General features: G+C 35.5%; 1 protein-coding gene across 5 annotated transcripts in view; it reads left to right on the top strand.

Moving 5' to 3' along the window:
- DCC (DCC netrin 1 receptor) overlaps positions 1–15,163 on the top strand; it is a 1,201,233-nt gene that overhangs the window by 1,067,457 nt on the left and 118,613 nt on the right. For 4 of the 5 annotated variants that reach the window (XM_024235927.3, XM_054537946.2, XM_063716903.1 and 1 more), the window contains exons 17-19: positions 61–293; positions 5,617–5,755; positions 10,770–10,877. In XM_024235927.3, the coding sequence (XP_024091695.3) occupies positions 61–293; positions 5,617–5,755; positions 10,770–10,877 (480 nt within the window). The remainder of the gene's footprint in view (positions 1–60; positions 294–5,616; positions 5,756–10,769; positions 10,878–15,163) is intronic. The other variant, XM_054537947.2, reaches the window with a different exon arrangement.

Consider the following 15,163-nt stretch of genomic DNA (forward strand, 5'->3'; position numbering starts at 1 on the left):
TTTAACGCTTTTATTTACGTATTTATTTGTTTGTTTCATTTGGTGGGTTTTTAAACCCAGATCCCACTGACCCAGTTGATTATTATCCTTTGCTTGATGATTTCCCCACCTCGGTCCCAGATCTCTCCACCCCCATGCTCCCACCAGTAGGTGTACAGGCTGTGGCTCTTACCCATGATGCTGTGAGGGTCAGCTGGGCAGACAACTCTGTCCCTAAGAACCAAAAGACATCTGAGGTGCGACTTTACACCGTTCGGTGGAGAACCAGCTTTTCTGCAAGTGCAAAATACAAGGTGAAGTTCTAATTGATGGCATGAAATTTAAAATGAGCTGACATTTGTTTAACGCATTGTTTTAAACCCCTCTTGGACTGTCATGAGTCGTTTTGCTGCTGTGTATCTATGTGGAAAAACAAAGCATTTTAATAACTCAATATCTAAAATTAACATAAGAATAATTGTATTTTACGAAACAATTCTAAGGCAAGGTAGGAAAACATCGAGCTCTGTAAAACGTTATTTGCTTTTCACCAGATGCTGAGTTTGTATAAATGATTTGATTCTGTACAAGAGAATGCCATTGTCCCTTTAAAATAGCAGAGATCTATGTTAATTTTCTGGATTTTGGTATCTTTTTTTTCCCATTTGGAATCTAGATTGATTTCCAAAGCGACCCTATTAATGTCAGAGACTCATCTTTCAGTGAATATAACTGGGAATAGATAAGTTGAAGATATTTTTATAACCTCAACACTCTAGGCCATTAACATCTACTTCATTTAGCCTTGAAAACACACTATGATGGTAAAGAAAACTCACAATCCACACTCCCCTTTAGCTAATATGAATTCGCCAGCTCTCTGTTCTTGTCCTTATCACAGAGTCATCTCACAACCTCTTTAAGAGCTCCTCAGAGAGATATATTTGAGACAGTCATTACCAGTTTCAAATCTCTATCAACCAGCCTCAGGGATCATAACAACTAGTTATATACTAAGATAATTTTGTTACCTCCTAAAACTGTTATGATGTTAGTATATATAGACAATATACAAATGTAGACAAAAATGAGAAGATCAACAAGTAGTTGTCAAGAACCTACTATGTACCTAGAAATGTACTACATCATAGAGATGGTTTATTTTGAAAGAAAATATGGTGTAGTCATTGTTACTTATTACATATAATTTTAGGATGAGCTCACTCAGCTCTACGGATAAACTTAAAAGAATTCATAAGTTATTCGAGAGACATAATGTATAAAAACACATTTAGAACTTAAACCTTCACAAGATACTGATTGGGAATGAAGAAGTCGGTTTTGAAAATAAGAGCATAAATGCCACCCAACAACTAAGAAATCAACCCTGGCTCTCTGTCTTCTTCCTACTCCTTTTGTGTTCTCTTAATCACTTGATTGGGGTAGCTCTTGAGGAGATTTTAGGTCTCCTGATACTTTAGCCAATGTTCTTTTCACTGAACTACCATCCTCCTGAATCCAGCCTCAAGCTAGTAGTGATGTTGGGGGGATTAAAATATTTCGAGGATGTTTTTAACCCCAATCCTGGAGCTATAGCTAAATCCCACCACCAATCCTGTAAGCTTGCCTCTCTCTGCCCGTAGCCATGCTGGATCTTCCTTTGGTGTCTTTCAACTTTTAAATGGCACAAAATTCACATTTCATCATAAATCAGATTTTAGTTGAAACCATTTAAAGACAGTTTTCTTTGGTACTGCTGCCCTGTTAGGTGAGGTATTTGGAAAAACTCTCCAGGCAAGTCTAAATAGTATCATTGATATAAGGTATGTGGTAAGTACCCTATCCATCTCCTTATAGTAGTAGATTTAAGATTCAGCAGATCTATAAATAAAGATAACGTTATCAGAAGAGACAACCAATGAAACATATGAGACCATTAAAGAATATCTCTTTATATAGATTACCCAATTCTCTAAGTTTACTTTTAGAAGGCTACTTTCTCCACTTTAAAAATTTTATGTCATAATTGCTGTACTTTGTAGATACATTCATTTCACAGAATGGCCATGGTGACTTTGCCAGAATGTGAAATGTTCTAAGGAACAATGATTGTTTTCTTCAGAATGGTTTGAGTTCCAAAATTTCCTGAAGCAAATCATTTCAGTTGAATGGTAACTACAGCAGACATGGAATTACTGAATCTCACAAAGAGTGCCTGTGAGGTGAGACCCAGCCCAAAAAGATTTTAAGTGTTCCTCTTCCCTTCATTTTCCCTGACAGAAGGCTTTCAATTACTAACATACTATTCCCTCTCTCTCTCTTTTTCTCTCTCCATATATATCCATACCCTGATATGAGGAGGTTAGAGAAAACTAGAAAGATATAAAACAAATTTAAATTTTACAAATAATGGTGATAGACTCTTTGAGTTTTCACTTTGTACTTTTCAAGCCAATGTCATATCTTTACTTCATCTCATTTCCACTACAGCTTTAAAAGGTAGGCAAGACATACACACAATAGGAAACAAACAAAACATACATGGAGCCACATGACCTGGGCTCAACCCTTGCAAAGCTCAAGGGTTGGCTTTGCACCATCCTGTCATGAAACTTAACCTGCTCAGTCTCATTTTTCTGATCTATATGATGGGAATATCCATACTTACTGTAAAAACAATGAGATTCTTTGTAGTTAAGTATGAAGACAGAGGTAGGTGATATAACTTGACAGAAATTCCTCATTAAACTAGAGCTGGATCTCAGGTGACCCAATGGCATCATCCAGGGATTTCCCCACAGGAGAGTCCTTCTAGTTCCATTTAGTCCCAGATCTATAATACAGATGCTCATGTTTTGATTGTCTGAAACCCTGTATTAACTTTCCTGATCAAATGAAGACATTTTCTATGTTTTTCTGTTAAAGTATTTAATCATATGATGTTTTATACAAATTTCTATTCAAAATATATCCATTGAGTGTCGACTAGTGCTTACTAGATATAATATGGATGTTACAGAGTTAATGAAGTTGTGCAGGCCTCAGTCTCCGCTCTCAAACTGCATACAACTCAATGAGGGGGAGCATATAACACATGCTTAAAATTACATACAACAAGAGACAATGCATGAAATAATGTAGCTAAGATTTATTTAATACTTTCTCTGGGCCAATCACTATGTTTTACTTGTCTTAGTTTGCACTTTAGATAATGCTATGAAGTCAGTGCTGTGGTCGTCTCCATTTTACACACAAGAAAAGTAAGGCTCAGGCCGGGCTCAGTGGCTCACACCTGTAATCCCAGCACTTTGGGAGGCCGAGGCGGGTGGATCGCCTGACGTCAGGAGTTTGAGGCCAGCCTGGCCAACATGGTGAAACTTCGTCTCCACTAAAAAATACAAAAATTAGCTGGGCGTGGTGAAGGTGGGGCGCCTGTAATCCCAGCTACTTGGGAGGCTGAGATCGCGCCATTGCCTCCAGCCTGGGTGACAAGCGTGAAAGTAAGGCTCAGAGAGGTACTATCTGGTTATTCTATGCTCACAAAGGTAACTGGCCATGTTGCTCCAAAGTATTTCTAGGCTTTTTTAAGATAAGCAGTAGCTTTCTGTAAGGTTTTAGAGGAAACTCAGTAATTCATGGTATTTATAGAATGCAAAGGTGTCAATCTAGAACACAAAGACAATCTTACTTGTTGGCCTCTCAAATGCCAGTGGTGTCTCTGCCCAGAAACTGTTTTTATTGAGATATGATCCTTCCCTCTTACCTAAAATATTTCTTATTGCCTCATTTCTCCCTTTTATTTCCATTTCTAAGACTTAGAGGTGTTCATGATCATGAAGGAAGGCAGAAATGGAGTAATATATCTGCATGTCAGATACTAGCTGACCATTTTGTGTTTTATTTGATGGAATTTCATCTTCCTGATTATACCAAAAATATTTACATTTATTTAGGGCATATATTTTTACAGGTTTTTCTTATTTTTTATTTTTGAGATGGAGTCTCGCTCTGTGGTCCAGGCTGGAGTGCAATGGCCTGATCTTGGCTCTCTGCAACCTTCATCTCCCAGGTTCAAGCAATTCTCCTGTCTCAGCCTCCCGAGTAGCTTGGACTACAGGTGCATGCTACCATGCCCAGTTAATTTTTGTATTTTTAATGGAGACGGGGTTTCACCATATTGGTCAGGCTAGTCTTCAACTCCTGACCTCGAGTGATCCATCCGCCTCGGCCTCCCAAATTGCTGGGATTACAGGCGTGAGCCACAGCGCCAACCTACAGTTATTTTTAAGAAGACTTCTGATAAATATTTGAGGTCATCACTTTAATAGGTTGGATAGGCAAATCACCGAAATGTTATTAGTACAGTTACATATTTATTTGGTGGTGTAATGAAATATACAATTTTCATGACTATAACCTAAGAAGGATTCGTAGCAGAATTAAAAAAAAAGATATCCCTTCCTACAGTAGTAAGAGTGAGATACATATGATATGAGTGGGGGAAAAGAGCTTTTCTTAATTATTTTAGACATAAATAGATAATAAAAGTAATGTTTTAAAATAAAAGTATTTAACTTTGAAGAAAGATACCTCATACCAAGCACAAAATTATATTTATAAGAGGAACAGTCCCTTTTTTTTTGCTTATAAGGAAAATATACTTTAATGTATTAAACCTTGCATCATATTTTTTCTTTGTTACCCGTTTTGATATTTTGAGTAAGCAATAAAGAACTATAATTTACTTTCTACTAAAATATCTCTAACTTGTCATTTAAAAGACAAAGAATGGATTCAGAAGACTTCAATAATACCAACACCACTTTAAACACCAATGTAATCCTTTAGTATTTATCCAATTTGCTGTTCCTTCCTTGATCAATTGCTCCAGTTACCATGGTTAAATATTTGTTTAATGTGAAGTCTACACAAAGAATGAAAACCATGTGACACAGCATTGCTTTTGTCTCATGTTCTCTATAAGATGTAAATGGATTCTGGAAGCACTGAAAGTTTAAACCTTAAAGGCTTTTTGAGAAACATGACGAGCAGTAGAACTCTAATAAATTAACTTTGTTACAAGTGGAAAATAATAACAATGGTCTATTTAAAATATACAACATTAAAACTTATGCCAAAAAAAACACAGATTTTGATTATAAATGAATTAAGTTCAATGCAGAAAATTTCAAAAATTGAGTTGACAAAAGGAAGTGGAATTTATCCTGTTGTTCTGATTCTGTAATAAAGATAAGCGTTTAACTTTGAAAAAAGATATATAAATACCAAGCACAAAGTGATATTTATAAGATGCATAGTCTCATATACCTGATCATATGGAAAATATGCTTTAACCTATTAGACCTTTCAACATATCTTACCTTGGAAAATTTTCTATCTTGTAGCCCCTTTGGACAACCATAATACCTAATTTTATTGGTTATATTGTAGATGTATAATCAGCCAGCACGAACTGGTTAATAGATGGGAAGTCGAGTCAGTGCTATGCTCTACTCCTCTGCTGTTTGGGAGTAGATTACTTTTGTGTTGGCTTATTTAATAGTCTTTTTATATGTGTTGATTTACCAAGTTGATAGAGTTTATTTTTTATCTTTTTGCTATTTCCTACTTGTATAGTCAGAAGACACAACATCTCTAAGTTACACAGCAACAGGCCTCAAACCAAACACAATGTATGAATTCTCAGTCATGGTGACAAAAAACAGAAGGTCCAGTACTTGGAGCATGACTGCACATGCCACCACGTATGAAGCAGGTATGTGAGGAAATGTCTACTTTGGACTCTTGATAATGGTGTTTCCCAGGTTCTGTGGAAATTAGAACATGTGTTCCCTATGGTGTCTCAATTATACCTTATCCTATATAAAATATTTCATCCTCTATAGTTCATAGCACTTTTATATCTAAGAGTGTTCTCCTCACACTAGAAAAAAAAATGAATCTCCAATGGCTTAAGTAATCTGCTTTCATGATTAATACATGGTTTCTTCAGGGTGTTAACTCAGGGGATCTGACTATAAATCTTCTTTTCGCTACATTTAAGTAGAGAACAGAAAAATCCGTCCAATGAACTCGGTCCAAAACAGTTGTGTCTTTGAACAATAGTCATGGTAGGTATTTCTCATTTTGAAAAAAAAAAAATAGATGCAAAACGAAGCATTGCGTTACAACTGAAGTCTCATGGATATTTACTGTGAATAACCTTGGCTGGATATGGGAAGGAGTTTCCAGGTGTTCTTGTTCACTCCTGGGAAATGGGGTAACATAATAGAAGACTTTTATGCAATTTTAAATAGTTCAAATCTAGGGTAATGCAATTCACTGTAATTTTTACTGGTCACATTTACTATGGATCGTAAATGTAGAGTTTATAACCTTAACAAGGATGCAGTGTACTTGACATTTATAGTTCACAGAAATCCAACTTCTGAAGAATCCAGGGCTTAACATGTTTTTTTGATGGGTTTCATAATATATCATATTTGTGGGTAAACTACACTAATTTTCAAATTTTAAAAAAATGATAATAAAGCTCTTTCCTGGGTAAGTTGAATTTATCTTTCCATTAGAATTTGTCCCATGGGATTGCAGGTCTAATTTTTATCTCCAACTATTATTTTAACTATTAGAGTTCTAGTGAGAATATTTTTACATATCTGTGGATACTTCTTTCAACAAGAAGATTTCTAGTTGACCTAATTTAATTTTAACATCCTATTTTTCTATTTTACCTGTTATTATATCTTTTCTCAGAACTCCACCCTGAATGCAGAATGTTCACAGCTTCTTAGGGTTAATAAGACCAGCTGGATGAGATACATACTATTGGATAGAGTGAACAAGTAAACAGTCTACTCTTCCTTTTTACTTGAAAGGAGATGAATGTAGATAAATGTGAAATAGTAAGAAATTTGGCCTTCCCTGTGTGAAAGAGAAGTAGCAGTATTCTTAATACAAGCAAATTCATTCATTTTTTTCCTCTCATAAACATAAAAGGCACACCAACATCTGACTTGATATATGCACCCTATTGATTTCTCATCAACCGCCTAGGCTTGTAGGGACACCAGTGGTGAGACCCATTGCTAGCAAAAAGATATTAACTTTTAGAAATGTGGTTAGTAGAAAAGGTAATAATCTGGACAAAGGTGTAAATAGCACATGGATAGGATCCCTGAGTGATGATGAGAAGCAAGAAGTAATTCACAAGTGTCTGCAGGTTTTATAACTGTGAGAAGGAAATTCAGTGAATAAAATAACTCTAAAGTTTGCTTCTAGTTCTGCAGTAACATAAAGACCATATGGGGCTACACCATTATGTGTTGAAATGGCTTGTGATAAAGATACGAGTGACTGGAAATTTTTTGAAATCAAGCGTTTCATTCTGTCCAGATAATGAATCCTTCATTTGATTTTGGTTAACTGAAGTAAAATAAAAGTGACAGGAAGGACACTTTAAATAATTAGGCCTTTGAAAGAGACAGGCATCAGCCTTATTATTCCTAGGATATAGAAATGAGGAACTATTGGTCTATCCCTTCAAGGTGCTACCATAGTAATTATTTGACTCCACCTATTTATTTCCTTGTATGTAGATTCAGTGTCACAAAAGAGAATATTATTGGAATCTCTTGAGACAGGTGATCACACAGCTAAGGAGAAGATGGGATAAGACCATGGAATTCCCAACTGATATTGCTACCAAGCTTTCATGATACAGAGGAGAGCTTGTTTTGCAAAGAGAAAAAACAAGTCCTTCTTTAAAAGGAAGAGGAGAGGATGGGATGCTGGACAGTGCAAGTAACAAATGCCCAATACAATTTCTACGGCTGAAATCTTCTGAAACTTAAATGTTACCTTCCATTCATGTACTTAATAAAGAAATGCAAGTATAGGAAAAATTGAGAGCCAAAGAAATCAGAGGGCAGTGCTTGTCTAGTGGACAAAGATATTAATTAAGGATTTTTAATAATGTTCATTTATAATTGTCATGCCTTGAGATGGGAACTTGGTAAGGAGAATATAGTCTATGTCTTTGAGAGAATTATGGTCCAATAAAAAAGAAAAAGCATTTTTTTAATTCCTGAAGTAATATCAGAAATATAATCATAAAATTGTGGAGAAGTTAAAATCAGAGCAAACAAAGTACAGATTCTGTCTGGAAAAAATAAGAGGAAGTTTCACAAAATAAATGAGGTTTGAGCTATGGCTTAGTTGAATTATCACATACCCATTCCAGGGACTTCCAAAGGATGGAAAACTCATGTGCAAAAATACCCCAGCAGGCGTCAGAAAGATGATGTGTTAAAGAGACACTTATGATTGGCTCAAAGTGAGTTGAGCACAGTGTTCATGGGGCAACAAGAGGAATGAAGTACATAAAAGAAAATAGAATATAAATCCTAGAGGTCCTGGTGTTTGTTTTTATTTATTTATATTTAATCCGAAGAGAATGGGTAGGCAATGAAGAATTTCTAGAAATCATTCCAGGCAGAACTCAAGAACTCAGGAGAAGAGCAAGGCAGAGGAATTCTGCTTGACTTAGTAGGGATTATTGAAGTTGTGAGGTCCATATTATTTTTCAAATATTAAGGAACAGTGTGCAGTTCATATAATAATGCTAGACATTTAGGTCATTAATTCCAATACCAAATTTTTATTCACCAGTATTCACATGACTTGAGGAAAAATAAGAGCTTGCACAGCACCTGAATTAGATTGGTTGTTAGATTTTTTTAATTAAATAACTAATTCTTCATTGTATTATATTGATAGCTAAAGTTGAAGAGTCACTTTATCCTTTTTGAATACGTAACAGATTCAGTGAAGCAATCTAATCATCATCATTTGACTATTTTCTAAACAAACATCAATTTGAATTTTAACATAGTTAAGACAAAACAGGCTATTTTCACTAGTAAAAAAGACAAAGATTTTAATTACTTCCATAAGTGGAAAATTCCTTATTATGTTTGATGTATACTATTCTGAGTTATTTTGTGGCTATATCTTACCTTCCTATCCACAGCCGGGAAAATATCCTGAATGACCTCTGTGTGAGAATAATCCTTCCTTAAGACAGCATTGTCTTTTTAGTATTTTGCCATAATGAATCTGCATTTCTTGCAAGAATGTCCTGATCTGGTTTCATTAAGCCATATATATCATATTATATTAGACTGCATATGTTATTTTATGCTGTATTAGTATATATGCAGTCTTTTTACAAAGGAATCAACTACACTGGACCTATGTTTTCTTCTCCTTCGTTCCCCCCTCCTCTTCTAATTCTCTTTCTCCATCCGTCCCTTTCCTTCTTTTTTGAAAATGTGAATATATTAAGTACATTGTCGATGATTAAAATTAAATGCACGTTTGGTTAACCTGGAATCACAGTGACTTTGAGGATCAGGGTGTTGGAAAGAAAATAGTATATAGATGGGAATGATTGATGTCTCCTATATTTGGCTCATATTCGGAACACTATTCAGGAAGAGATACTGGAAATACAGTGTTAATAATGTCCAGATTCTGCAATCTATGACCAACAGAAGTACCAAAGAGAATAGGGTGAAGATGAGTTCAGAATTAGAGACTGATTTCTAACTATCTTGTCATACACAGAACTTTCATGTGGAGACCAGGAAATTACTCCAGATCCCAAACATAGAACCCAATACATTCTGAATCTGCCTTTGTTAGGCTAAGGGTAGCAAAGTTGCCGTGGATAACAGACTTGCGGCATTGTGAGCTACCCAGAAGGAAAACTGTCTTCCAAAACGTAGAAAGTGAGAGAGCAGATTGGAAGAAGCCTGGAAGATGCTTGGCTAGCTTAGCCAGTTTGCTTCCACCTTTAAATATTTAAAGTTGTTTTGAGTACAACATGTGGGAGAAGTAGCCTTAGGAGCAGGACTCGTGCCATCTTTCTTCATGCTGGATTGATACTAAGACGCTCATAGATATTTTTTTACCTCTTCTATTTTAATTTCTCCTGTGTGCCTTCCTGTTGGTTTAGAAGATGCTTAATACGTCACCTAGCTAAGATATTTTGACCACAGTTTTACCTCATTTTAAAAACTTTTTGGCTTTTAAGGAAGTATAGATTTAGGTGACATTTTTATTCATAAATGCCTGCAGTTGTAACAGAATTCTTTTGAAGACATATAATCATCCAGTGTGGCAACATAGTGAGACCCATCTCTACAAAAATCAAAATTAAAATTAAAAATTAGAGTGGTGGTGTGCAACAGTGGATCCGGCTACTCGGGAGGCTGAGATGGGAGGATCACTTGAGCCCAGGAGGTTGAGTCTGAAGTGAGCTATGATTGCACCACTGCACTCTAGCCTGGGTAACAGAGCAAGACCCTGTCTCAAAAAAAATAAAATAAATAAATAAATAGTAAACTAAAAAAATATATGTAATCATCAATCTCACTAAGTACACATTTCTTCATTCTTATAATGATTCTTATATTTTTAGTGTGAGCCCACTTGGAATACCAGTTGTACTTTTCTCTATATTCACACATATTCTCTTCTGTTCTCTATAGTCACACCTTGGGAATCATTTGATTTCCATAAAAACTATTAATTTTTGTATCCTTGTTTGCTTATTTAATTTAAATCCTTGAAATAAACTGTAAATGGCAAAATAGACATGATATACTTCTTGATAGATTCTGAATGTCAACATCATGATGAAAAGTTCCACCAATGTTTATTTTCTTTCACATCCAATGACAAGGCCTTATCTCTGTCTCACCTCACAGCCCCCACCTCTGCTCCCAAGGACTTGACAGTCATTACTAGAGAAGGGAAGCCTCGTGCCGTCATTGTGAGTTGGCAGCCTCCCTTGGAAGCCAATGGGAAAATTACTGGTAAGCATCTCCACTTTCTCTCCCAGGATAGCTCTCCCTTGTCCTGTAATTGCTTACCCCATACATGAGCTGCTCCTGCCTTTCAAGTGGCATTTTTCTGTCTCTACATCTCAGCTGACTCCATGACCCTTTCTGATTGTCTCTTCTTTCCCCTTTTGACCATGGAATTCTTCTCATGGTACATACACACACACACACGTCATTTGATTTGCTTCACGAAAGATGTGTATTTCAATTAGAATAGACCTTTTTGTTTTTCATTCTCTGAAGCATTAAGACAACCTTCTAATGGAGTGCCCCGAGTATAAATGTCTATGAAGAAGCTAGTTGTTTGGCAATTATGAAACACAAAAGATGCTTAATGACTTTGGTTTTTTTTTGTTTTTGTGTGTGTGTGTGTGTGTGTGTGTGTGTGTATGTCACATAAGGAGGTTTGGGGATTTTTAGTTTCTCACTTAGGTTTTAGCTTCCTACTTAAATCATAAAGTTCACAAAACACTTAATATTGACTGACAGAAATTGAACATAATGAATATTTCACAGTGACAGATTTTATTTTGCCAAATATTGCTGATAACATCAATGCCTAATTAAAGCATCCATTAGAAGCCTGTAATGTTAATTCAGTATGAAAAATATAATGGAGTTCTATCAGAGATTTTGCATTTAAATGATCACTTTAGGCTTTTAATAGATGTCTCCATAGCATATAATTATTATGAAAAATATTGTATAACTCAAAATGTGAACATTATAGTCGACTTAACTTGAACCATTGGGTTAGGAACATGTAAGAGTCACTCCTTTTTCCTTCTTTTTTTTTCATACAAGAGCTGGATAGCACTATTATAAATTAACAAAGTAATTCAGCCATCCTGTGATACAGACAGATAAGCATGGAAATTATACTTTTCAGAAGGCACACTTACTTTATGTAATTTACTTTCTGAATTTTGCAAAATGAAAAGATAATGTGAAAACTCCAAATAGGATTGAAATTTAAGTTGAAAATTTGTTTTCTCTAGGAAATTGCTCTTACCACAATAGCAAACAGAATTTTTATTTGAGCTGACAAATACGGAAAAAGAAGAGACGCACAAAATTTCCCCAAGATCTTATATGTTCACTTGTCAGTGTGCCAGGCCTTTTAAAACTTAGACTGGCTCATTCCAATTTTCTTTTTTTCCCCCTCATTTTTATAATCTCTTTTCATTGGTTCTGTGTCAGTACTTGTGTAGCTTTTGATTTGTTTATATTTTATTTTGTTATAATCAGTTATTTATAAGCTTATGGGAAATCAACAGATAATAAGTTTGAGGAGAAAAAAACAGAAAGCTGTCTAAATAAACACAGGTTCTGATAGAAAAAGATATGTTCTTGGCGAAGGAAAAAAATAAGTCATATTCTCCACTCATTTGAATTCTCCACTCTTATTTAAGTAAATCTTATCAGTCAATGTAAACAATAGAAGAAGTTTTTAACTCTGGAAGAAAGCTTAATTTTGCTTCTTCAGGAAAAAAATATTAGAAGTCTAGCCCATATTAAGAAATGCAAATTTGGCTGGGCGCGGTGGCTCACGCCTGTAATCCCAGTACTTTGGGAGGCTGAGGCAGGCAGATCATGAGGTCAGGAGGTCGAGACCATCCTGGCTAACACGGTGAAACCCTGTCTCTACTAAAAATACAAAAAATTAGCCAGGCGTGGTGGTGGGCACCTGTAGTCCCAGCTACTCAGGAGGCTGAGGCAGGAGAATGGCATTAACCCAGGAGGCGGAGCTTGCAGTGAGCCCAGTTCATGACACTGCACTCCAGCCTGGGCGACAGAGTGAGACTCTGTCTCAAAAATAAAAAAATAAATAAATAAATAAGAAAAAAAGAAATGCAAATTAATCTAAGCAATAAAATTGTATATGCCAAAATCACAGTGCATATAAAAGAAACTTTGTCCACACTCTTTATTTAGATTTATATGTTCAATGGATCTTACTATTAAAAATCCATTCTCTCACAATGGAAAAATAAAAGTATGGGAGACAATACTTTTGCCTTTAAAAGCCGGGCTCATTTATGAAAACAAAATTGTATTATCAAGTTGAGATATTTCTACTCAATTTAACAGGGAGCAAACAATAAGAACCCTTAAGAGAATTTCTGTGTCATGTGTATTTTGATTTATTTATTCAAATTACTTCCAGAAAATAGAATGATAAAATATTCAAAATACTACACCACTAAGCAGAGGGCACAAATTTGCTATTCTCAGCTTCCTATGGAAGTGCAACAATTAATAATAAAAAGTAAAAAAAAAAAAAAAATGAGTTCTTTCTCAGTGTGGGCAGGTAGATGTGTGCCAAGGAGGGATGTGCTCTCATGTAACCTCTGTATTTTTTTGTTTTCCTAAGTCTTTCATGTGTACGGCAGGCAGTAGAGCAGGGTAGTTAAGAACTCAGGCTTCTAAGGAAGACACATGAGGAAGTCATTTAACATCCTTGAGTCCCACTTTCTCGGTTTCTCGCCTATAAAATAAAGATAGTAATAAAACCGCACCAGAAGAATTGTTGTAATACAGTGCTGAGAAAAGTCCCTGATACCCAGTGGGCACTGACACGAATCGGCTATTATTATTCCACTTTGAAATCCATTCTAGGGTGAGGCTTTACTAATGTGCTTTATACAGAATCCATATCATCAGTTTTTAAATATAAGTACTCAAAAAGATTAAACAAAAAAGGAGGAAATTCAGATAATCACAGTGCCTAAATTCTCAATTATCTGATCATAAACTGGCAACTTAGGAATTTGGACTGACATATTCAGAAGAAAATGATTCAAAATACATTAAGCATTTATTATATGCTTGGCATTCTTCTAAGATCTTTAGTATGATATAAGTGATTACATATTCCTATTATTCCATTTTAAAATGAAAAGCTTAGGCCTTTCCTGAGTAAATAACTTACCCAAATTCAAATAAGCAAGAAGTGGCAGAGCTAGGATTTAAAACTCAAGTTTATACTCTTAATTATTACACTATGTTTTGCTCCAATTTATTAGTATTCTACTGGTCTAAATCAGTGATTTGCAGCTGATTTTTAATTTAATTCGTATGAGAAGGGACTGAGCATGGTAATTTCTAAAAGCTTCCCAAGTGACTTATTGTATAGCCAGAGATATGAAACATAGGACTAAGACTAAGTAAATGCAGTGCCCAACACTATTTAAGATCAGAGACCAACACAAATAGAAGAGTTAGGTCTTTCAGAGATTGTTTCCTTATTAATACAGTCTAATACATAAGGTTATATTCTCTTTTTCTGTGTCATTTGATAATCTAGTTTAATTTGTCTCCCTTTTGTAAAATCATCAAATCACTTTTCTTCCCACTGCCAGGATATAGCTTCTCAGTCTGATTTGCAGAAATTTCTTCCACTTGATATTGCTTTCCAGAAGGCAGATCTTTTTATTCCTTTTGTTACTTTCTCTGGAAAAGTGTCTATAGTAGAGTTAGGGATTCTGAGGTTTAAAAAAGAAGAAAAAGAGAAAGAGCCCGGGCGCAGTAGCTCATGCCTGTAGTCCCAGCACTTTGAGAGGCCGAGGTGGGAGGATCACCTGATGTCATGAGTTCGAAACCAGCCTGGCCAACATGGTGAAACCCCGTCTCTACAAAAATACAGAAATTAGCCAGACATGATAGCAGATGCCTGAAATCCCAGCTACTAGGGAGGGATAATTGCTTGAACCCGGGAGGCGGGAGTTGCAGTGAGCCAAGATCCAGCTATTGCATTCCAGCCTGGGTGACAGAGCAAGACTCTGTCTCAAAAAAAAAAAAAAAAAAGAAAAAAGAAAGAAACCTGGACACAGAGAGTAAGTATACAAGTACAGAAAGGTAGTGAGAAACCAGTACATTTGTTCAACCTGTGTGGTTATATAGAAATTTGTAAGGTAAGGCTTCAATAATGAATGTATTATCTCTCAAATATACCAAACATACACATCCCAATGAAGTTGTTTGTTTTCTCTGAGGCCATTTTTTAGACTTTTGAATGATGAGGTCTGTTTGTATTCTGCATCTCAGTTCTTAAATTTTAAGAAAAGGGTAGGCTTCACCACATATATAAGGAATTTGCTCAGATACAATGTGGAATTGTCAGAAACTGATGTCTGCACCTTCAACTTTAGTTTGATCCCAGAGCTGTCATTTTTAAATGCTTAAGTGAATAATTTTACATAGATTAAAAACATAGTGAAGACAAATATTTTATCGTCATCTGATAAATGAGGAGAATC

This window comes from Pongo abelii, chromosome 17, assembly GCF_028885655.2.
Source record: "Pongo abelii isolate AG06213 chromosome 17, NHGRI_mPonAbe1-v2.0_pri, whole genome shotgun sequence".
Lineage (NCBI taxonomy): Eukaryota > Metazoa > Chordata > Mammalia > Primates > Hominidae > Pongo > Pongo abelii.